The sequence below is a fragment of the Zootermopsis nevadensis genome, unplaced genomic scaffold (assembly GCF_977971745.1).
Source record: "Zootermopsis nevadensis isolate Lab colony 2312 unplaced genomic scaffold, Znev_1.0 Znev_ptg000023l, whole genome shotgun sequence".
NCBI classification, from domain to species: Eukaryota; Metazoa; Arthropoda; class Insecta; order Blattodea; family Termopsidae; genus Zootermopsis; species Zootermopsis nevadensis.
The window spans coordinates 7536782-7560459 of record NW_028259155.1 but is presented as its reverse complement, the minus strand read 5'-3'; the positions used below and the strand labels follow the sequence as shown (position 1 = coordinate 7560459).

At 36.9% G+C, this 23678-nt stretch overlaps 1 protein-coding gene and 1 long non-coding RNA gene across 4 annotated transcripts in view; one reads left to right on the top strand and one right to left on the bottom strand.

The window, feature by feature from the left end:
- Window positions 1-6394: 6394 nt before the first annotated feature.
- On the bottom strand, window positions 6395-8899 carry LOC147872897 (uncharacterized). Its single transcript, XR_015536722.1, has 2 exons — window positions 8680-8899; window positions 6395-7664 (listed from the first exon to the last, which is right to left on the bottom strand). It is a non-coding gene; the product is annotated as an uncharacterized LOC147872897 (long non-coding RNA).
- Window positions 8900-9487: 588 nt separating this feature from the next.
- LOC110831922 (TBC1 domain family member 2B) overlaps window positions 9488-23678 on the top strand; it is a 28978-nt gene continuing 14787 nt past the window's right edge. The window contains exons 1-9 of one of the 3 annotated variants that reach the window (XM_022068440.2): window positions 9488-9653; window positions 11729-11996; window positions 14001-14160; window positions 17212-17425; window positions 18771-18919; window positions 19663-19790; window positions 20904-21090; window positions 21535-21755; window positions 22024-22188. In XM_022068440.2, coding sequence (XP_021924132.2) covers window positions 11752-11996; window positions 14001-14160; window positions 17212-17425; window positions 18771-18919; window positions 19663-19790; window positions 20904-21090; window positions 21535-21755; window positions 22024-22188 — 1469 coding nt within the window. In that variant the 5' untranslated portion in view covers window positions 9488-9653; window positions 11729-11751. Of the gene's footprint in view, window positions 9825-11728; window positions 11997-14000; window positions 14161-17211; window positions 17426-18770; window positions 18920-19662; window positions 19791-20903; window positions 21091-21534; window positions 21756-22023; window positions 22189-23678 lie in introns of all 3 variants that reach the window. The other 2 variants (XM_022068438.2, XM_022068441.2) reach the window with 2 other exon arrangements.

Here is a 23678-nt window from a genome sequence, read left to right as displayed (position 1 = left end):
GGTCAGAATGGAAGAATATTTTTGTATGAGTGTGGTGAGAAACACTTGCGCCAGTCCAATCTTTCATCAAGTTGCTATTTGTATTCTGTGAGGTGATATGTCAGCAGTGGCTAACACTGGTACAAACAGGATTAACAAAGTAATTCACAGAAAGCAGGAAGAGGGAGGTTGTTAATAATAACGGTATACTCTACTGATGTTCCTTTAACGGTCAGTAGAATTCCTGCTAGCACAACCTTGATGCAACCAGATAGTCTGAGTGGTTCTAGGATGGCAACTTGCATGTAGTAGTCATGTAGCTAGTTACCAATGTTTTTGAGAAACATAACTGCCTTTGTCTTCACTTATACCCTGAGGATGGAGGCAGTATCTTCCTTCAAATCATTGGTAACCACCTGCAAGAGTACACAGTGTCCTAATCCAGAAGACTACACTCAAAATTTTCACTGCCTCAAAAACCTCGGATCTCATATCATTTCAAACGTGACGGTTCTTTTCTGACAGAAAATACGCAACCACAAAATATTTTTGAGTTGTGTTTCATCCTTATTACTGTTATTGGCCAGGATGATGTGTGTCCAGCTTGAGTTTCATTGTGGTCACTGTAGCAAGGATTGTATTTATAATGCCATTTTAATACTTCTTTTTGTAACAGTCTTCACAAGGTTTCATTGTTTTCTGAATTCAAAATAAGATTTGCAAACCATGTTTACCTCAAACAGAGTAATTAACTTTAAAGTAACTGAATTATAGTATGTACCATCCAGTGTGTAAAAGAATGCTTTGTTTTTATTCTCATTGAAATCAAGTAGAGGTGTCAACATTGTCTGAATTGTGGCATTGTCCTATAACAAAAAGAAATTTAGAACAGAAGTTAGAATAGTTTGTCAGTCAGAGATACATAAAATATGCGGAGTGCAGTGGTTAGGTTCCGTGATCATGTATCAGGTCACTGCACGGCGTAAAGAAGTAGGGGAGAAATTATGCACAAGTTTTTTGAGTTGTAACATTAGTTGAGTTCAGAATGAAATCTTGTTGCTACTCAGAATATTTAATAATTAATATCATGGTGAAAACATATGGTTTTTTTTACAGGATATACAGGGTGGGTGGGAAGTAAGTAGGCATTAAATAATCGCTATGCATTGGAAATATAGAGGTTATAACCATTTCTCAATGCATACTTACTTCCCACCCACCCTGTAGTTCTATGATTATGCAGTTATATTATATGCATTTTAATTGTGTTACGACGGGAATGTGAAAGTATTGTGTCATTTATATCCATTGTAATATCAGTAACTTACACTTGTCATAAGCTCAGACGGTTGTGTATGTCTAAGCTATGTTATTCAGTTTACTCCAATCCTACTTATAGAATTTATTTTAAATAAGTAGTTGCTTTTCATAGTAAAATGTGAGACATTCATGCATATTACTGAGCTCAACTCCTGAGCTGCCATCTTTACCTCTTCCTTTATTACTCTATTAACGATAAACAAACCTATTCACGTCTGTGGGAGTAATCCATATTCAGTGAGGAACGTTAGTCCAGTACTTAATTTTTAGTTTATAAGTGTTTTTTTTTCCTTCTTCTTCTTCTGTTCATCTGACTGTCCACTGAACTGCTACATCTTTGAATCCATTTTAAATTGACTATACGTCACTGCAAGTACCATATTTTTGTACTCTTGTTAGTTTCAACAGTGAATGTCATCAGTATTTGATAGTGGTTATGAATCTGTAATGATTCAAAATTGTACAGATGCTGTTGAAACTGCAAATGGTATTTGCGTGTTGCTGGGTGATCATAACACGAAATATTATTTTTTATGTGTCTCCAGGAATTAAAACATTTTTTTTAAGACATTAAATTACAAAAGTGCTTGAATAATTCCAGCAGTTTACAAATCAGTCTTAAATTTATATACTTATGAGTTAAGTGGCAATTATTAACACTTGTCCAAGATTCTGACTCTTCTATTCAAACAGACTCAAAATTATGTAACCACTAATCTTACCAATAATGCAAGTGTCACTTAAACTTACATTAATGTGTAATTGGTTCATGATAAAACAAAATAATGTGAAGATTGCTGTCTTCTGAGTTGTTACGCCGTGCAGTATGGTAGATGTCCACCATCACCCTGATGACGGAGGCAGTATGACCTCTGAAACGTTGGTGGACATCTACCGTACTACATGGCGTAACAACCCAGAAGACAGCAATCGTCATACCCACCACTGTGATAACCTCAAATCCTACAAAATAATTTGGTTAAATTCTAGTGGGAACTAAACCTGGAATTATTTAATTTCTGCATTGAATGTAAGGTCAATCACGTAGAAGCGTGTGTGTTGCCTGTTGTGGACGGTAGGGCACACATTGCTTTTGTACTCGCCACTGATTTCATTGGATATTATTCGTCATTCCTCATGGGGACCAGTAGCTCAGTTTGCTCACACTCCACTTTTTTTTTATGCAAGCATTAAATTCAGCGGGTATTTTTTTATGTGGCTGAGGTTGTCGTGAGTTCATGTATTCTTCCACACTTACTATTAATTTTAGTATTCTTGTTTCTTCTTTTAGTATGAATAAAAATGTACCAGTTTCATTCATTCATCTTTAATGAAAATGTTTGTTTGCATTTTTTACATACAGACAGTTTTTTGTTGTTTTTTTTTAAAAATGTTACAGTATACTGCATGTGAAGCAGCGTATTAATTTAATTTTAGGCCACTTCTGCCAAGCTACTCCATTGGTTTCTTAATTAAATCTAACCTAACCTAACAGTACCCAATAATGGAAATTGGGTTAGATAAGAAGGATGGAGAAAATTGGATAATTACGAATTTCATAATTTGTACTTTTTACCAGATACTAGCAGTCTTCAAACCAAAAAGGATGAGATTGGTGGAACACGTAGCACGCGTCTGTAAATGAAGGATGGATACAAATGTTAGTCACAAAAGTGGGAGGAAGATATTACATTGAGACCTGGACATATAATAATTTTAAAATTAACCTTAATTAAATTGGATATGAGGGTGTGAACTGGATTTAAGTAGCTTCGTATTCTTGTTTCATAAGAAGAGAGAAATTTCTTGAGCAGCTGAGTAACCGTCAGCTTCTCAAGAAAGCCTGCTGCGTGGAATTGATTATACGTGGATTTTATGAATTACTGTAAAATACGTGAAGATTCGTGGTTAGCCAAGTGCAAATTCTTAACCTTTATCGGTCTTGTTTTGCAGTTCTTGTACAGTCCAGTTAGCAGTCTCATATCGTCAGAGTTCAAGTCCTCTACTCCCTTGCAGTTAAGGATAACTGAAAATTTGCTAGTCATGTAATGTTTTGCATCAAAGTAGAGAGAGAAAAAAAGCTATTATTGTTTTACTACATTCACAGGATAATGTTAAGTCCTGTTTCAGTGTATGATTTGAGGTTTTCACAGTGGTGAGTATGAAGATTTCTCTCTTCTGGGTTGTTGTGCTGTGTAGTATGGTAGATGTTTAACATACTACACAGCGCAACAACCCAGAAGACAGAAAACTTCATCCTGTTTCAGTATTGAGACCCTTGTGGTTTTAAATTTTATAATAGAAATATGGTGTGTAGCCAGTTTGGACAGTAAACAATGAAAAGAACCTTGCTTTCTGTCCAAAACACTCTTATCCCTGAATCAGTATACACAGTAGAAAGTTGCAAGCTACCTTTATTCTCTTTGGCTGCTGTACCAGCGTTGAAATGGGTTGGGTTGTATTATATATTAAAATATAATCTTTCCTATCTTATATCTATATATACACGTGGTACAGATATACAATTTTTTGAAATGTCTGTTCCTAAAGACTGCCTTTTGCAGATAAACAACGTAAGAGTATAAGAAAATATTTATATGGAGAAGTAATCAGTTTCAGTATTAGTGGAATTCAAAGCATATGATTGCTGCTAGAAACTATTTAGATTATACACTACATGTGCTCCATAGGAAGAAAAGGCCTGCAATATTGTGAATAATTTCACCCATAAGTTCATGCAAGTGCACTTATAATGTTGGGAGCTACAAGTATTTTGTATAAAAATTTTCTGTTGTGATACATTTCCTTACTATAACCATCTATTCTAACCTTTCAAGACGTAAAGAACTGAAGATTGTCAGAACATAATTCAACACACGTAACAACGTACGTTTGTCACGTGGGTGTACATATTGTGAAATTCCATACCAGTTCCTCTGTAAACTAATAGACTTACATGTGAGACGTAATTTTATACCACATACTTTGATATATATGAGTACGCAAGTTGTATATTCAGAATTTGTAGGAGTAATAATAAATTGTATTTATTAAGACTTGAATATAGTGTGGACAGATGCAAAGAAATATATTAGAATTCCTTTCCTGTATTCATATATTCTGCACTCACATGAAAATAGAAATGTATCAGAATTCATTCCTTGGATCCCATTCAGAATATTGGCAGAGTGAACATCAAAACTGGTAATGTACTTTGTACAATAAGCGGGTGCGTCTTGAAAATATGTAGCAGTCGAATGGGTTTCTGTGATTCTCAGTAATGTATTAAAGTATTAATTGAGTATGAGAGGTGGGGGGGGGGGGGTTACATTTGAACAAAATTATATACGTATGTGCAATACATATTTATTGACTTGGAATGGAAAATAAGTGGAATGTTGTTTTATTTAACAAATTAAGTTAACAACATGACATATTTAATGAAAAAACTGAAGTTCCTCTTTTCAGTAATTTATGGTTATGGGTCTGTTGAAATGTGCCCTGTCCTCAGAGGTACCATTGAAGAGCAAAGGGGCATGTTTGTAGACACAAACATTATTTTTTTAATGTGAAGCAAACAAAATTAATGTGTTGAGAAATTTATATAAAAATGTGTTCCTTGTAACTACTAATTTTGGCCAAGAGACTTGGGGTGCCTCGGTATGGGCCTCCAGAAACACCGGGCTGAGTCAGTTTGAGTATAAAGAAAATTTCCATTTGTGTCCATGTCCAAACATGTTTCTTCATGTTCTAACACTTCAAAACTAGGGGCCACTTCCAAGATGTGTACCAGACATCACTTTGTCATTGAACCTTAAATTCTTTCAGAATTTACAATCATTGTCCCTCCTTTCCTGAAACTGCCTGTTCATGTTCCCAGCTGAGCGGCAACATTTGAAGCCTGTAAAAGTGTTGATACGCCTGTTTTATCAACATTGTACATTCTCCAGTGTCACAGACTGAAGAGCTTGTTTGTAGGCTGTCAAAAATGCCCATGGCATTTGTTTTACTGAATGCGGCAACACAAGAAAACTATTCCAAGCTTTCTAAGCTTGTGGTTTGTATGTCATTTCATGAAACCTTGCAGTGAGTCACTTTCTACACGTCTGTTCTCAGTCCAACTGTTCGGAAATTTGCGGGGCAGTTTTGTTGTATAGTCATAGGCAAGTTTATGTATCTGTACATCATACAGGCATTTATGTCACACTGTTTGATAATTTGATCTATCGACATCAATTCCTAGTTATGATTAAAGATTTGCTGACCGCTACTTTAAGCTATACGTTGTCCCACTGTTCAAAAACACTTCCACCTGCCTTGGATTTCTCAACTCCATAATATAGTGCTTTGTGGGCCATTCCATTGCACTGAAGCTGCATCATGTAGTGATAGATACAGCTTTGATGGCCTTATTGAAATATGATACATCAGGTTTATTGTGCTTTTAAGTGTATGCATCCATTATTTTCTCACCTTTAAATATATTATAAACCCAATTACTTACTTGTACAACACATTACAGTAGATTATGAAACATTCCTCTATTAGGGTACATTTGAACAATGTTTAAATCTGTCTATATGCAGTATTTGAATGTGCCCTTTGTGTTTTTATTACAAATAAACATTCAGAAAATAGTATAGCAGAATCAAATAAGCCAAAAATATTTATTGTAGGAGATATTCCAGACAATAAAATCCACTTTTCTTTTCAGTTGCAACAAGAATCAAGAGAAATTAAACCCACAAATTTACCGACCATAAAAGACGACTCTTTTCAGAGACTGTGAAGTACAGACATGATGTTGGGCGTTAAGCAGGAGTGCTTAACTCAGAAAGCAAAACATGATGCTTTCAACTGGTTGGAGTAAAATTCGGAGTGCTGAAATCTGCCGTGTTCAACTGTACCGCCATCTTCACTGTGTCATGTGACCAATAGGAAAACAATAACTTGAAGTGGTAATATCATCCAGCTTCTGGATGACTTTGAAAATTAGACAACTCCAACAAATAGGACTAGAAATGGCCTCATGAGCTAGTGCTTCCAGTGCAGTGTGACAATGCTGCATGCTGTGCCTTAAAGGTGGAGTCTCAGGTTAGAACTGTTTCTTTGTATTTATTGTGGTATACATACTGTTTGTACATAAGTCAGGATACATTTTAAAATATGAATTTTAACCACGTTTTAAAGACCTGGTTGCATAATGGTGTCAATATAATGTGTTAAAATCTGCTCTAGCACATATTTTTGGTTTATATAGAGAAAGATACATTTATCTTACTACTTTGGAGACAGGGAAGATTAGTATATGAAATTAGTCCACAAGTTTTTATAATTTTTTAAAAAACCTGAAGTAAAATTTTTGTTGTTAATTACTTACAGAAATTCTGAACAGAAATAATTTGAAAGTGCATGTTTGTAGTGTTAGTATGCATGTGTGTGTATTATCATAAGAGTCTTAACATTCTTGTGAATTCCCTGATTTAAGAAGAGACGTTAGACAATGCTGACAGAACACTGTGGGAAGCTGTTTTTTGTCACTGATTTCCAGTTTTGGTATTGTTATGCTGTGTGAAAAGATATCATCCCTCTAAAGAATGTACAGTATTTTGAAATTAGATTGTAACTGAGTGTGCAGTACTACTGCCAAAGGAAAACATACTTTTAGAGACATTATCAAAACAGATGAGTTGTAGAATATTCAAAATCGAGTCCTTCATGCTATAATTTGAAATACCAGAAATGTGTTTATTATTAAGTGTTCTGTCTTACGACAGGTCCATTGCTCTGCCCAAAAAGAGCTCTCCAGTTGTCCCTATTCTCGGCTTCTCGCTTTAATTCCTGGAACTTCATCTTCTTTCCTTGTTTAAGGTCGTCGGTTAGCTGTATCAATCTTCTTCCTAGTCCTCTCTTTCCTTCAACCTGGCCTTCGATGATATCACTCATTAATCCATTCCTTCTCATAATATGTCCAGAAATGTGTATGGCATAAAATATAGCAAATTATTTGAACAAATATAAAAGTGTGTGTGTGTGTGTGTGTAATGAATTATTAAAATTTTACAAGTGTTTGTGAATTGCTGCTACCTTTACCTGTTCCTCATTTAAAAGTTTTATCATCATTGCATCAGGTTCTGATTGTAAGTGATGTTGCACTCGTTTCTGTGGACTTGGACGGTGTCACGTTTTGTCTTGTAGGAGCACATCATTCATTTACCTTAGAAAATTGCAGATTTGTTCACACGTGCAATATATGTCTGCTGAAAACGCACCACTGCAGTTCTTATTTCATTTGCACTTTCAGCTCGACTGATGATATTAGATGGCGCTGACGACAATGGCATGTTAACATGACAAAGCAGGAACTGCGATGAAGAAAAAATTATTAACGTGAAAGATGTCGAGTTCAACCTGTTGACAGAATGCAAACGGACATCCCAAATTGCTAATAAATTACAAGCTGCATGGTTTAAGGGAACAAAGATAACCTTTAAAGAGACTTGGATGGATGAGGCTAGAACAGGTCAATGGTTAACCAAACTCCTTGCCTGCTGCTAGATGATTTTTATGATGCCTTTTGAAGCAGGATGGGAGATTTTAGCTAGTTAGTTGAGTTTGCTCCATTTTCTGCACTGTATGTCAGTTATATACAGTGCTTACTAGTAACTCCATGAATGAGAGTCCTTGAGAACCCAATATATAGTCCCTCAGCTAGTCAAGAAACTCTACGCCTTTTTATGGTCCCAAAAGGCTAATTGCTGTTTATACAAGAGCCTGGTACTGGTCATGATCCTGTGTCAAATGAATGCAATCTACTTCTTCCCACTATGTATCTTTAAGGTGAATTTTAATACCTTCCTTATATTTACTACTGGAAATAAAATTATATAGCCTGAATGGTCATCAGTCTATCGTGTCTTAGGACTGTAAATAGTAAGTATTAGAACTTTGTTTTATATTCCTTCTAATTAAGGAATATGTCATGAACAGAAACTTTAGAAATGTATCGTTGAGCTTTTAAAACACACAAATTGTTCGCAATTTTTGTATTGCTTATTAATACTAAGTAAATGTCATTTAATTCTATGGTCTACTAAATATGTAACGTTAAATAATACGGATTTCTGTTAATAATAACTTATTTATGGCAACCAGTTTCTACCAGTTTGTTTCAAACGGTTCAAACATTATGTTTAGAACAGTCATGTAATACAAAATTATGAGTGCATAGAGATGCAATGTCTTGAAAACCAATAGTAACTTTGCTGTTTAAGGATATGACACAGAGTGTTGCACAACTAGTCTGCCATACATTGGAGAAGGAATACAGGGGGTAACTTTGAGCAAAAACGTTAATGAAAAGATGAACCTATTTCTAACCCTTGTGTAGGTATTGTAGTTTGCACAGGAAAAATTCAAGATATTAATCTGATTAATTTATTTCTTAATTTTATGAGAAAAATCATAAGTGTTCAGAATATCTGTCACAGTTTTCAGTACACATCCTTTCATGTTCCAAACAATATTTTACTGCCTATTAAATAATTTTGGTGCATCAGAAACAACTAACTGAAGAAATAACCGAGTATCAGTATCGGTAACATCTTCAGCAGAAACCATCACCAGTGTTGCCATTTGTCAAAGTACATTCAAGTAGGCATTTGTTGTTTGAACATTCCAAAACGTCCATAACTCCAGAATTGTTGGAAATAGGGCCAATTCTGTATTGACATTTTTTTATGTGTAATTGTCTCTGAAATCAACCCCCTTGTTTTGCTATTTAAGCTTTATTTGTATGAAGAGAGATCATAGGGTACTTTCAATAAATACATCAACATGACACAGCAAGAGGAAGGGTACAGAAATGATGAAAAGTACAGGATTTTTAATTTGTCAGAGAAAAGCTACCATGTACTTTCCATAGTTTCATGTATGCTGTAGTTTTGAATGACCACATTGAAATTTGTTTGTAGTACCTCTTGCAGAAAGTTGTGAAACAAATGTCTATGAAAAAAATTATGTTGTTTTATCTGCAAGAAGTTCATGTTACGGGTACGAGATGAAAATGCAAAACATCTAAAATTCTGACTGGAAAGGAATTCCAGAAAATATGAAAATACTGGAATTCTAGAACCAGGCCACTTTGATGCAAATAACGACAGTCCTGCGTTGTTAGTAATTAATTCACTTGATCTGTTACGTAAAGAGTGGGATACGTAGCAAAGGTCTTTCCACTAAAATTGGGTTACACAGGAAGAAAACTCTTTCCTTCTGCGTTTCCTTTCCAATGTAATCATACACAACAGTTTCGAAAATATTGAGTACGTTATTGTGAGGTTTCATTTATTGAACAGGTTTGTTATCGAATAATTCGATTACACCCATCACTGTGATGCATGATCACAGGCGAATCGACATTATGAAGTAGTAGAAGTGTGTGTAAAGGAGATCGAATGATTGTAATGCGATCGCGGAGTAGACTGAACACAAACTTGAAAGTGAAGGAATTGGAGTGACAATGCTAGGTAATACAAATTAGAGACATAACGTAAGTCAGTAATTTGCTAATGTCTTACGAGGTCAAAATTGAGAAGCTTGCTCTTGCGAACCTGTGTAATTGTGGTACGAATAAAATCAGCCAGCCAGAATAATTATTTTATATTTTCACTTTAAGTTATTTCTTGTGAGCATGAAGTTAATGGCCCAATTCATTTTACGTATCTAATAACACTGTTTTCGAAAATGGGGTACATACGTAAACGCTATAAACTACAATTTATGTCACGTTCAAATACCGGCACTCTGCAAGTTAAGATATTAAACATGACTCAGATTCGATCTCAATATACCACGCACTGTGATATCCTATCAGTAATCAATGCTACTTAATTGGAGGTTAGGTGGTCACATTGTATTCCCGGGTACGATGTCCCTTATTGTATATACAAAGCTAATGCTACCCTTGATAATTCTGCCAGTGTTATGGGAACATTAAGTGAAGCTCCAAGTAAGGACGATCAAGGGGGGGGGGGGGGGTGCGCGTCTGGACAATACAGATTTTAGGTACAAAATTGAGAAAGGCTGTGACCATTGCCAAGAGCAGGAGTCATATGAATGTGGAAATTGTTGCTGTATGGACTATTATGACAGGCACAAATGAACAAGAGTGCTTACTCTGTGTCGTGGACTTGATTGCGGTGTGTTTGTTGCACATGAAGGATTGTACAGCGTATGGTGTGTATTTTAGTTCAGTAGGAAAAGAGAATACTATGCATCTCATTGCTGAGTGGTTTAGAGGCTGTGAGTGTGACTAGTTATATTCCATAACATTGGTTTTGCAGCAAACTGTTTTATAGACTAAAACCGGTAATACATTCAACGATGCTAAAACAAATTTCAGGTATTGCCATGATAGTAGTAGTATAAAATATATATTTCTAGCTAGACATCAAACAAAGAGTTTTACTGTGAACCAACAAATGGATGGGGATTTTTATAACAGATGATTAATTATTATTGCTCAAAGAAGAAGCAGACGCTGTTTCTACATCCTTCTCTCGCGTCATCTGCCTTGTGGAGCACAGATGGAACTGTCTGTAGGTTTTCATTGCAGTTGCCATCTTTAGGGGGTTTTAGGAAGCCTCATTATATAGAGCAGGCGGTAAGTGGAATGTGAAAGAATTTCAAAGGTTTTGTTCACACCACATCAAGGACTGGGATGTCAACAGAATGCTTCAAAGCAAACTATGGTTCAAAGGAACTGTGGACTCATATTATTTTACTCGAAAGGAATAATATGCAGCTTAGATATCAAAAGCAACAGTGGTTTCGAAGATCATTGTTGTGATAATGTGGGAGGTCTTGAAACAGGTATTAGTGGACAAAGAGGTTAATGTGTATATTAGGTACATGTACACAGTCTTGTTGCGAAACACTCTTAAAGCCAGGCAGACTTTGTTTACAAGTTTGAATGTATTCATGTTTCTGAACATTGTGAAGACTTTTTCTTCAACATGGACATCTTGGTTTGGGGTAACACATAGTCACTGTAAACATCTCTATAAGTAGGTAGGATCTGAGGTTTTCATGGTGATGAGTCCGAAGTTAGCCCTGACCTCTGAAACGTTGGTAAACTTCTACCTGACTACGGGGTGCAACAACCCAGAAGACAGCTGTCACCTGCATAAGTCATCAACATTCAAGTATCAGGTTTAAACGTGTTCTGTCTCCAGAGTTTGTTCTGACCATCTTTTCCTTGGTCTAACCACAGATGTTCTTTTTTGGATATCTGTTTTCTTGCCTTTGTAAATGTTTTTGATGTGTTTATTATCAATGTGAGAGTTATTGATTCTTGATTGTTGAATTTTATCATGATAAGCTTAATCATAATGAAAGTTTTGATTAAAGAATTCAATAATTCTGATTATAGAACTCAGTATCTGATACTGACAGATGTTAAAGATGAAGAGTAGTACTGAAGAATCTCAGCAAATTCAGCCTCGACTGTGTGGCTACATGACAGTTGGATGGGACAGGGTCCCGGGAAAATCTCGATGGCTGCGTCTGTCACCCGATAATTGCAAGTTGTACGTGTATAAGACTGAACAGGATCCTGTACCAATAAAAGATGTGGATATTTCACGTGCAGTTTTCCACTACGATGCTCAGAAAACTGACGATGCTCAATTTTGTATAAGGTAAAGAACGCATAAATGTGTAAATACAGAATTTTCAGTTATACGTAGCTTCATTTAGGTATAATTTATTCCTGGACTGGCTTCTGTGGCAGGTCATACAGAATCCATTAAAATCAGCGGCAGTCACTCACTGATTCTGCCCAGGCATCATGCATTAACTCCTTCCCTCCCTTAATATTTTTATGAAACTGTGATTCGAAAGAATCATATTTTTTATTTATTCTTTGGAATGCACTCATAAAAATGAAATTAATGATATGTGTTTGATGAAAAATGTTTGATCACACTGTGTAAGATATTGTAGGATTTGAGGTTTTGACAGCAATCTTCTTTACAAGATATTGTTTATATATTTGTAATGATTATTATCTTTCGTTATCTCAGGTCACATTCCATTGTTTGTAAAAATTAACTTCTTCACAATCAAACTAACTAACTAGATGGCTTACCGAACCCGAAGGTTCATCACCGGACTTACCAAAGCCCTCCACCGGACCAACAAAATCCAGTCTCCTTCGACTCCTATCTCCCATAGATCCCGCCTGACATTATCCTCCCATCTACGTCTAGGTCTCCCCAGAGGTCACTTCCCCTCAGGCTTCCCAAATAGTGGACCCAACCAACTAGATGGCTTACCGAACCCGAAGGTTCATCACCGGACTAACCAAAGCCCTCCACCGGAAAAACAAAATCCAGTCTCCTTCGACTCCTATCTCCCATAGATCCCGCCTGACATTATCCTCCCATCTACGTCTAGGTCTCCCCAGCGGTCTCTTCCCCTCAGGATTCCCAAATAGTGGACCCAACCAACTAAATGGCTTACCGAACCCAAAGGTTCATTACCGAATTAACCAAAGCCCTCCACTGGACCCTGTCCTGGGCCAACGAAATCCAGTCTCCTTCAACTCCTATCTCCCATAGATCCCGCCTGAGATTATCCTCCCATCTACGTCTAGGTCTCCCCAGAGTTCTCTTCCCCTCAGGCTTCCCAAATAGTGGACCCAACCAACTAGATGGCTTACCGAACCCGAAGGTTCATCACCGAATTAATCAAAGCCCTCCACCGGACCCTGTCCTGGGCCAACAAAATCCAGTCTCCTTCAACTCCTATCTCCCGTAGATCCCGCCTGAGATTATTCTCCCATCTACGTCTAGGTCTCCCCAGAGGTCTCTTCCCCTCAGGCTTCCTAAATAGTGGACCCAACCAACTAAATGGCTTACCGAACCCGAAGGTTCATCACTGAATTAACCAAAGCCCTCCACCGGACCCTGTCCTGGGCCAACGAAATCCAGTCTCCTTCAACTCCTATCTCCCATAGATCCCGCCTGAGATTATCCTCCCATCTACGTCTAGGTCTCCTCAGAGATGTCTTCCCCTTAGGCTTCCCAACCAATACCCGGTGCACACCTCTTGTCCCATCCATGTGCGCTACATTCCCCGCCCATCTCACTCTTCTCGACTTAATCACCCTCACAATACTGGCGGAGCAGTACAGATTTTTAAGCTCCTCATTATGCAGTTTTCTCCACGCCCCATCGTCTTCCCTCTTAGGCCCAAATATCCTCCTCAACACCCGATTCTCAAACACCTGCAATCTGTGTTCCTCTCTCAGAGTGAGAGACCACAATCACAGCTCAGAAATGTCACTGCAGCTAGCATAAAGTAACTCGATTTAGTAATAATGTAATGGAAGAAAATATATCCCAGATTAACTTGGGTTAATATTTTTTCCAAAAATCATCAACTCGAGATATATCGGGATAACAGTAAGAGAACATGACGCATGTAGTAACTTACACAAAAGCATCTTTTACCAAGGACTGATGTAAAATTAAAGAGAATAGGAAGGGGAATGTGAAAATGATAATATTAAGGCAGTTCATAAGTTATGAATTCTTTGATTATAAAGGAAGAACTTGTGACCTAGTTTAACCCTTATGAACTGCCACATGGAAACTTATAATGACAGGGGTTCATATTAAAACTAATTTTGTTCATTGCAGAAGCGGTGGAGAAAGCCTGCTGTTGGATGCTGGAAATCTCCAGAGACGCACCTACTGGTTGGAACGTTTAAGAAAGGCAAGGAAGAGTTTTGGTGGGAGGTGTTTGTATCTCGTCCAAGATCCTGAACTGCGGGCGTGTTTCGCCCCTAAGGGGAATCTGGTGGGTGGTTTAAATTCCTAAAATGAAATATGTAACTTACATTATTTCTAAATATGTAGTTATTAGTTGTAGAAATGTTTTCAATCCCAAGCTTTGTTGGAATTAATGAATTTCAAGGTACTCTCTGGACATCACCATGATGGACTGGGAACAAGAATTACATTCTCAGTTGAGTTAGCTGGTGCGCTGGTTATTATCCAGACCAGGTGCAGCCACCTCCTGATTGGCTGTGGGTTATCTGGTTTGATTTTTACTGTTCATAATTTTTTTGTTTGTTCTATATCATATCACATTTTCAAACACATTTACACATGTGAGCGAGTCTCTTGTTTTCGTGCCTTTGATAGCCGTAGGTGCGTGTGGTCATGTCTAACCACTGTAAACTGTCCTTGTTTATCATTTTCACTGTGGTGCAGCTTTGATGGTTCCCTTGTTAGTCCGTAGTAATTTCTGTCTTCTCAGATGCGTGTTAGTCGGTGTGCAACATCTTCGAACATAAGTTGATATAATTGTGTCATATTGTGAATTAAAATTTAATTATTCGTGTTTTTTTCCGTCTAATCACAATTGTATATAAATAAAATTATACATAAGATATTAAAATATCATTTACATATTTGGTACAACTTTTTACTACATGTTTCGGTTACATTGAACCTCACTCCAATGAATTTGGATGTAAACATCATCAGAAGTTACACAACAACAGTAATTAAGTTTTAGTTTATAAGATTATAATTTTTAACTTTTAACTTTACACCTGAAGATGGTTCGATGTAACCGAAACATGTAGTAAAAAGATATACCAAATATGTAAATGATATTTTAATATCTTATGTATAATTTTATTTATATACAATTGTGATTAGACGGAAAAAAACACGAATAATTAAATCTACGAACATGATGATATGAATATTCATCGCCCTGATGACGGAGGCAGTATGACCTCTGAAACGTTGGTTAACATCGACCAGACTACGCAGCGCAATAACCCAGAAGACGGATATCTTCATACTCACCGCTGTGAGAACCTCAAGTCTTACATGATGATAGAAAGTTTGTGTTATATTCTGAGAACAGAAACAGTTCTTATAAATTTCAAAACATAGGATATTCTGCAAGCAGTGGTACGCACGCTTTGTTTTAGTGTTTTGTTATCGACAAAAAGCTAGAATGCATAATGAGCCCAATCAAAAAATAAATTAAGCAATGCAAGGTGGGGTTTGGTGACTGCTTGGCTGTTTTACTCACAAATCATTCGCGTGGTTTCACTTATGAGATGAACACAAGAAGCGGTACTAACAGGTGACCCATGAAAGACAATGAAGGTGACTTGCTTTCAGATGAGCTGCGACTGTTCTTAAGATGAAATTTCTATCTTGTGAACTTCCAAACCAAGGAATGTCCAACGACTAATGTGACAAACTGTAGAGCCCATCATTGGTAAAACTAAGATATGTTTTTTGCTTGGAGAATGATTCTCAAAATGTTACATCCCTTTTATTATACAAAGTTATACTTTGTAAAGGTAGGATCATTTTCAAATAATACATCCCTAAGAAGCACAGGTGTTTTGAGTTATAGCTTTATAAATTATTAAATTACTGGATAAAATGAGTGTGGGTTCTGTCATAACAGATCTACAAGTCATCAAATTTTCTACATTTGCCAGATACTAGACAAAAAGTGGGAGTATGATGGGACAGTCCATCAAGTATTTTAGACTTCAAGAAAGCCTATGACTCAGTTAAAAGAGACGCTCTTTACAACATATTGCTTGAATTTGATGTACCTAAGAAGCTATGTAGGCTAATTAAAATGTGTTGAAGTGAAACCGGTAGCAAAGATCGTGTAGGTAAACAATTGTTCGATACATTTCCTATTCAAAATGGCCTGAAACAGGGAGATGCTCTATCGCCACTGATTTTCAGTTTTGCCTTAGAAAATACCACCAGGAAAGTCCTAGGAAATCAGGACAGTTTGGAATTAAATGGGACACATCAGCTTTTAGCCTATGTTGATGATATTAATCTGTTGGGTGATAATATAAGTACTACAAGAGTGAACACAGAAGCACTCTTGAGGGCTAGTAGAGATGTTGGTCTAGGAATAAATGCAGAAAAGACAAAGTATGTGATCGTTCCTCGGCATCAGAATTCATGACAGGACCAGAATATAAGGATAGCTAATGAGTTGTTCAAAAATGTGACAAAATTCAAGTACTTGGTGATGACACTAACCAGTCAGAATGGCATTCATGATGAAATAAGATAGTGTAATTGCGTCATATTGTGAATATTATAACAATTATTTATTTTAATCCGTCTTATCACAATATTTAAAATTTCTTATAATTAAGATAATAAAATATCATTGATGTTCCATATCGATTGATCGATTTACATCTTGGAACATTTTACACAACATGTTTCAGTTTTTATAAAACCATCATCAGGTAGATATTTTACACCTGATGATGGTTTTATAAAAACTGAAACATGTTGTGTAAAATGTTCCAAGATGTAAATCGATCAATCGATATGGAACATCAATGATATTTTATTATCTTAATTATAAGAAATTTTAAATATTGTGATAAGACGGATTAAAATAAATAATTGTTATTCATGATGAAATCAAGACCAGATTAAATTCAGGGAATGGTTACTGTCATTAAGTCCAAAATCCTTTGTCGTCCCATCTCATATCAAGAAACTAAAGATTAAAATTACAGAAGTAGTTTTTCCAGTTGTGCTGTATGGGTGTGAAACTTGGTCTCTCACTTTCAGGGAGGAACACAGATTGAGGGTCATTTCGTGTTGTCAGTGTTGGATCTGTGGGTACTGTTACTAGGGAAGTAGTTAGTTTTTTTGTTTTGTTTTTGTTTAGAGGCTTCATTTTTTGTTGGAAGATTTTAAAACATTCAGCTTCTGAAGGGTTGTCACTGCTTCATGTAATTTGTCAGATGCTCAGAACTGTGGACATGGGTCATGAAAGTAATTTATTTTCTTACCGATTTCTTAAGGCACATTTGATTGGTTATTGCAGATCATTCAGCCTCACACAGGTCTTCTGTCGCCCGCCTCTAAAAGCAATATTCCGCAAGTGCCTCAGACGGTTGACAACGCACCTGAAATTCTGACTACACCTCCACCCGTTGTGTTGCGACATCGTCCTAATAGAGGAGATTATCGTGACAGATCTTCAACCAGCAGTTGCAGCCAGGGAGTAGAGAAGTTGGCTTTCGAAAGAGGTGGTGATGGTAAGAATTTTCTGACTACTATTGACAGAAATTAGTTGCACATGAATTTCTGTACATAATATATGACAAAATTTTTAGAATCTCAGTGGAATTTTTAAAATATATCTTGAGTCGTTCAGTATGTGTAGTTGCTGATGTTTGCATTTGTGTCTAGGTTTTGTTTGGTTGCTGTAGATTTGGTTTATGTGGGTTAAACCTAATTTAATTAAGATAAATTAATGTTCACTGTTTTAAGATTAACATAATTCAAGATAATTTAAAGTATCCTGAGATAAGTTGAGGTATTCGGGGTATGTAAGAGGTAAATTGGTGTAATTTATGGTAGGTTTGTACATAACTACAGGTTCTGTTAACTTAGGGGTAATGCGGGTGCTTGAAAGAAGGTGAGGCATGTGGTGGTGAGTGTAGGTAAGCTTAAGTGGCGTAAGGTGAGTTACATTAATTTATAAGATAGTGTAATTGCGTCATATTGTGAATATTCTAACAATTATTTATTTTAATCCGTCTTATCACAATATTTAAAATTTCTTATAATTAAGATAATAAAATAATAAAATATCATTGATGTTCCATATCGATTGATCGATTTACATTTTGGAACATCTTTTACACAAGATGTTTCAGTTTTTATAAAACCATCATCAGGTGTAAATTATTTACGAACTTAAAACTCAAATATGATTCCATTTGGTGATGTTTCATGCCATTTGTTTTTCAATTTTGGGCGAGGTGTTGTCTTTTCTTAATTTTATCAGATGTACATATCGGTCAAAGATGTAGGAGTGATTGTTCCGATATGTCCAGAAGTACTACTGTCATCGTATAGGTGTGGGTCAATGGAACATCAATGATATTTTATTATCTTAATTATAAGAAATTTTAAATATTGTGATAAGACGGATTAAAATAAATAATTGTTACATTAATTTAAATAAGCAACTGAGACAAAATATTAGTTTTTGCGGTTCAGGTTGGATTGTGCTTGACGTGATGAAACTATGTTAGCTTTGAGTTATGTATGAAGTCAGGCTCTTGTAACACGGGATTCTCTAAATGAACCAAAGAATCCCTTTTTTCTTTTAACGCAGTTTCCGGAGCTGCACTTCAGGTCAGTCAAACAGCACAAACATTGACTTTTTTAAGGAAAACAGTATGACATGTTCTGTTCACAGGTACACTGATTGCCCATTGAACATAGGCTATTCTCTTTTAATATTAACGTTATGATGATGACTGAATTTCTTTTCTGGATGAATATTCAAACTCATCAGAATTCATATGAAATGAAAATTATTTAAGATGTGTGGCCACAGTTTTGTATTCAAAACTTTTGTTGTATCTGCAGGTGCAGCAAGCCTTTCTCCGTACACTTTATCTAGTCTTGGCAAGCGCATCAGGCATTCTTTCAGGGAGAAACGCCAGAGCCTAAGACAGAGCATTGATGCCTGCCATAAATCAGATCCGTCGGCAAGAGACTGTGATGGATGCAAACAGGTGGATGCAGTATATTACTCTCTCTGCATGCAGGACACACTCCCATATTGTGGCGGAAAATTTGTTTTAACTAAAGTTAGATATTTGAGGAAAGGTTCTGTATTATGCTGGATATTGTGACAGACACTAAGCCTTGAGACACTACCACACCACCATTGCTTTCATACTGTGTCATTATTGAGGTCCAAGGGAACAAGGCGGGATTGGAGCTGAATGCCTTCTCGTACTACCTAATACGTGCAGTTAGCACAGTACCTGCCCCGTACCCTGGCCTTATTGCCGTCTCAGATATGTAGGTGGTAAGTGAGTACACAGTATACTTTCATAAGGATTTTGCAGCATGCTTTTTGCTTCTTGGGGAAAGTTTCCTGCTTTTTTGTTATAATGTTGTAAGTAAGCCAGGATAGCTCAGTTAGTATGGTGACTGACTGCGGGCTGGACGACTGGGGTTCGATCCCTGATGGCCTGAGGATTTTTCCTCAAGCCTCTGCATCCAGACCAACTCTGGGGCCCGCCCAGCCTCCTGTCCGATGGGTACCGGGGTCCTTTCCCGGGGGTAAGGCGCGGCCAGGGCGTGATACTGACCACTCGCTCCCACCTATTGCCGAGACCAAGAATGAGCAGGAGCTATAGTGCCTCTCCCACCAAGCGACCTGCATGGCATGTAATTGGACAGCTTTACTTTACTTTTGAGTTTGAATGAGGGGTTTAAGTGTTTTATTATTCTGCTTCATTTGTTTCAGTTTTCTAGTCAAATACTGGCGTTGCAAGAAGACCTGAAGGCCACGGAAGACGAATACATCGCATCTCGACAAGTGATCGACATCCTGCAAGCTCAAGTTGAAGTCCTTACAAGGGAAAAGGAAGGGCTGTAAGTGATATTTCACTTTATGGGGTCATTGTGTATGGATGTAAAAATGACCATGTTCATGCACATAATTTATTCACGTTTCTCCTCCTGATGTTGTAACTCTTAAAACTATGAAATGGAAAAATGTATGTAACTTTTTTCACGCTCTTTATAATGGTGGTGCAATTTGAAAACTAATATAAACTTCAAGGAACAAGGGCTTTGTTTTATTGGTTTCGTTACTGTAGCAGCTAAAATAAGGAACTTGTCAAGTGCATAATGGTAGTGCTGTAGTTGAATACAACATATATTTCTGAAAAATGTGCTACATTTCCTTCCAGTTAATACTGTATTGTGATTAAAGAAGTCTGGGCTACAAATGTGGGCAGATTTCATGGAAAACAAATGTTTCTCTCTCTGTCAACTAATGAATTCAAGAGATGATAAAGTTGCGTCATATTGTGATAAATATATATTTGTTTAAATCTTGTCAGTCTAATCACAATAAAATTCCTATTAAATATTAAAATATTACTATAATTAACATTTAAATATTCAGTTCAAACACGGCAATACTTCCAGACGGACGTAACTCCTCCACAACTTCATTTCTGGATGATACAAAAACAACAACAAAACGTTCACCCACACAAATCATGTTAAGCACGACGTACATATATAGAACAACTTCGAATACGATATTAAAATACAATAAAATCTGGAAGAAAACATCATTTGAATATCTGATAAACATCTGACTAAAAGTTGCATTTAAGAAATTATATTTAAGTTTATATAATTTTATACACCTGAAGATGGTTCTTTTAGAACTGAAACATGTCGTGTAAAAAGTGATGATCTAATGTAAATCGAACATTTCGATAGAGAACATCATTTAATATATTTTAAATATTTAAATGTTAATTATTGTAATATTTTAATATTTAATAGGAATTTTATTGTGATTAGACTGACAAGATTTAAACAAATAATGAATTCAAGTAAAATTCAATTCAAGAAAGATTGGGTAGGCTTTTGTGAGGAATTTGAAAATTCTAGCCTTCAGTATTTTGTTTCATTCTTCATTTATGTGGCTATCCCCCCCCCCCCCCCCCCCAATGGAATTTCTGACAGATTGGAAGCCCATAAACGGACATCGAAAAATGGGGGAAACGAGATGCTTCGAATGCTGCAGGAGAAGGAAGTGGCTCTGGCAACTTTGGAGCGGCAGTGCCGGAAGCTCGGTACGCAGGGAGAGGAGCTGGAAGGGAAGGTCGAACAACTCAAGGATGACACCGCGCTGTACAAAGAACTGCTTCAGGTGCGTTGTAAGTCCACGTTACTTTGAAATCACGTGTTTGGTATACTGCCAGTTTTGTATTATGTGGATTTTTAAGTTTACTGATCATCTGGTCATATTTCATTTTCAATTCTATATTACTTCTTGAATTTACTGATTTACAGAACTTTATGTAGTCATGAAAATAGATCCTTGAGTGATTAGATACTTATCTCTGCTTCTCCAGTCTTGCTATGTGATACCAGGTGAAGTGTTTCCAAATCTGTACATTTTAAGCAAGATCATTTTTAAATTTACTGAAGTCCTGGACACGACAAATATTTTCTGATTTCTGTGTTAAGTTGGCAAGTGAATTTCTGAAGCCTTGCCTTTTGAGACTGCAGAAGAATATTTCAGCAACTGTTTTATTTTGTATGAGCGAATAGAAACGTTCACTCTGTGCAATTGTAATATTTCTTTTTTAAGGCAAAAGATCAGGCTATTGTGAATCTGACAAATCAACTTCATGACTGCAAAACAGTTGGCGTGGGGAGAAGCACACAGGCGACTCAGACTGATCAGACGGGGGAAAGCGTCGGTGACGCCCTTGAAGCCTACGCTTCCCAGAACAAGTTCTTGAATGAAGAACTGCTGGAGGTGAACCAGTTATTACAGGAGTCTGTGCGTCGGGAAGATAAATTGCTCGTGTACGTTTTATCAGTATTTTGTGGTCGCTTTACGGCTCGGTAGGCGAAAGTCGTACGCAGTACTGGCAGATTGCATGCGAATGTGTCACATGCTTGTATAAGCTGTGCTTGGGGTGTGTGCCTGCATGTATATGTGTACGAGGTTTCATAAAAGGTAGGGAAATAGATCCATTGATCTATTGTGTTATGTTCTCTATTGATGTATTCATGTGAAGCTGTAGGCATCTGTTATTGAGTGGATTCATTTGTGTATTTTATCATTCTGCAGTGAAGCCAGTGAATGGGAGGCTCGCTTCTATCAGACCCAAAGCAAGTACATGCTACTTCTTAATGAACTACAGATACCACAAAGTAATGAGAACAGTATCAGGTTTCGTGAACTGATTGCTCGGCTTATGGGCGACTCTGTGACCGGAAGTCCTCCGTCGTTAAGGTGAGTGTCGCTGTTATTGCCAAGTTAAGTCGTAAGTTTAATAATTAATGAAAGCAATGTTGTGGTTTGCTTTCTCAGCTGAGACTGACGAAAAAACAAGGGAATGGAAAGAATCATATCAGGGGTTCTCACACAGGCCATTGTGGCGTAACAGCGTGTTTTTTTGCAGCCTGCACAAAACATGATGTAGGTCTGGAAATGATTGAGAACTTGTTAAGGATATAGTGAGAAGCTTTGTAATTCGTGTCCTTCATCTAGAGGTGTTATGAGAGATGTGTATATGCAAGAAATAAGCAGTGCGTACAAGGTTTTGTTGTGAAATTTGATGGCAATAGAAGAGCAGGTCTAGCTGTTGCTTAGAGGATGATATTAAAATTAATCTTAGAGAAATATGTTGTAAAGATGCGAACTGGGTTGGGTCGGTCCATATTATTGTATGGGTTGGGCTTTTACAATGAGCTCAGTATCAGCTGTTTGGGGAAAGTTAATGAAATCAAATCACACATAAATAAAGAGGAAACATAATTTTCTCTCATCCATCAGATTTATTTTGTAATAAGTTTGCGTTTGTGTAATGAACAGAGTAAAATCACTAGACAAAATATTTTGGTTTCAAACTTTTCTGCTTCTTTGTCAAGTGTTAATTATCCATCTAAAATTCCAGTTTTGTGCACAGTGCCTAATTATTCTATATATTTGTGTATTTTGTATAATTATTGGTCTTCGTATTCGTTTGTTACAAATTTGGATTGTTTGAGATATTCATTTGTTGGGTTTCTTACTCTACATGATGCAATTACGTGAAACAAACTACTGGCATAAAATGTAAGTGCTGTTTTCCGTGGTTTCTTGAATACTTTGCATCTCTCTTTTATGTTTTGAGTTCCATTTACATTTTTTTGTTACAGCTTTAAGTTGCAACACATCTGTTGAATGTAAGATTTGAGGTTTTCACAGCAGTGAGTATGAAGATTTCTGTCTTCTGGGTTGTTGCGCTGTGTAGTATGGTCGATGTTAACCAACGTTTCAGAGGTCATACTGCCTCTTTCATCAGGGCGATGAGTATGAAGATTTCTGTCTTCTGGGTTGTTGCGCTGTGTAGTCTGGTCGATGTTTACCAACGTTTCAGAGGTCATATTGCCTCCATCATCAGGTCGATGAGTATGAAGATTTCCGTCTTCTGGGTTGTTGCGCCGTGTAGTCTGGTCGATGTTAACCAACGTTTCAGAGGTCATACTGCCGTTCCATTGAGGCCAGGGTCAGGGAGCACGAGCGCCACATCTGGCTTGGGCAGCCTGAAAAATCTGCAGTTGCTGAACATCGCTTCAACATGGGACACCACATATAGCTCGGGAACACTTTTATCCTCTCCACATAAACCGGCTACATGGATTGGATAATCAGGGAAGCCATCAAGATCGAATGACATCCTGATAACTTCAGCAGGGAAGATGGACTTCGCCTGAGCCAGTCCTGGAAGCCTCTTATTC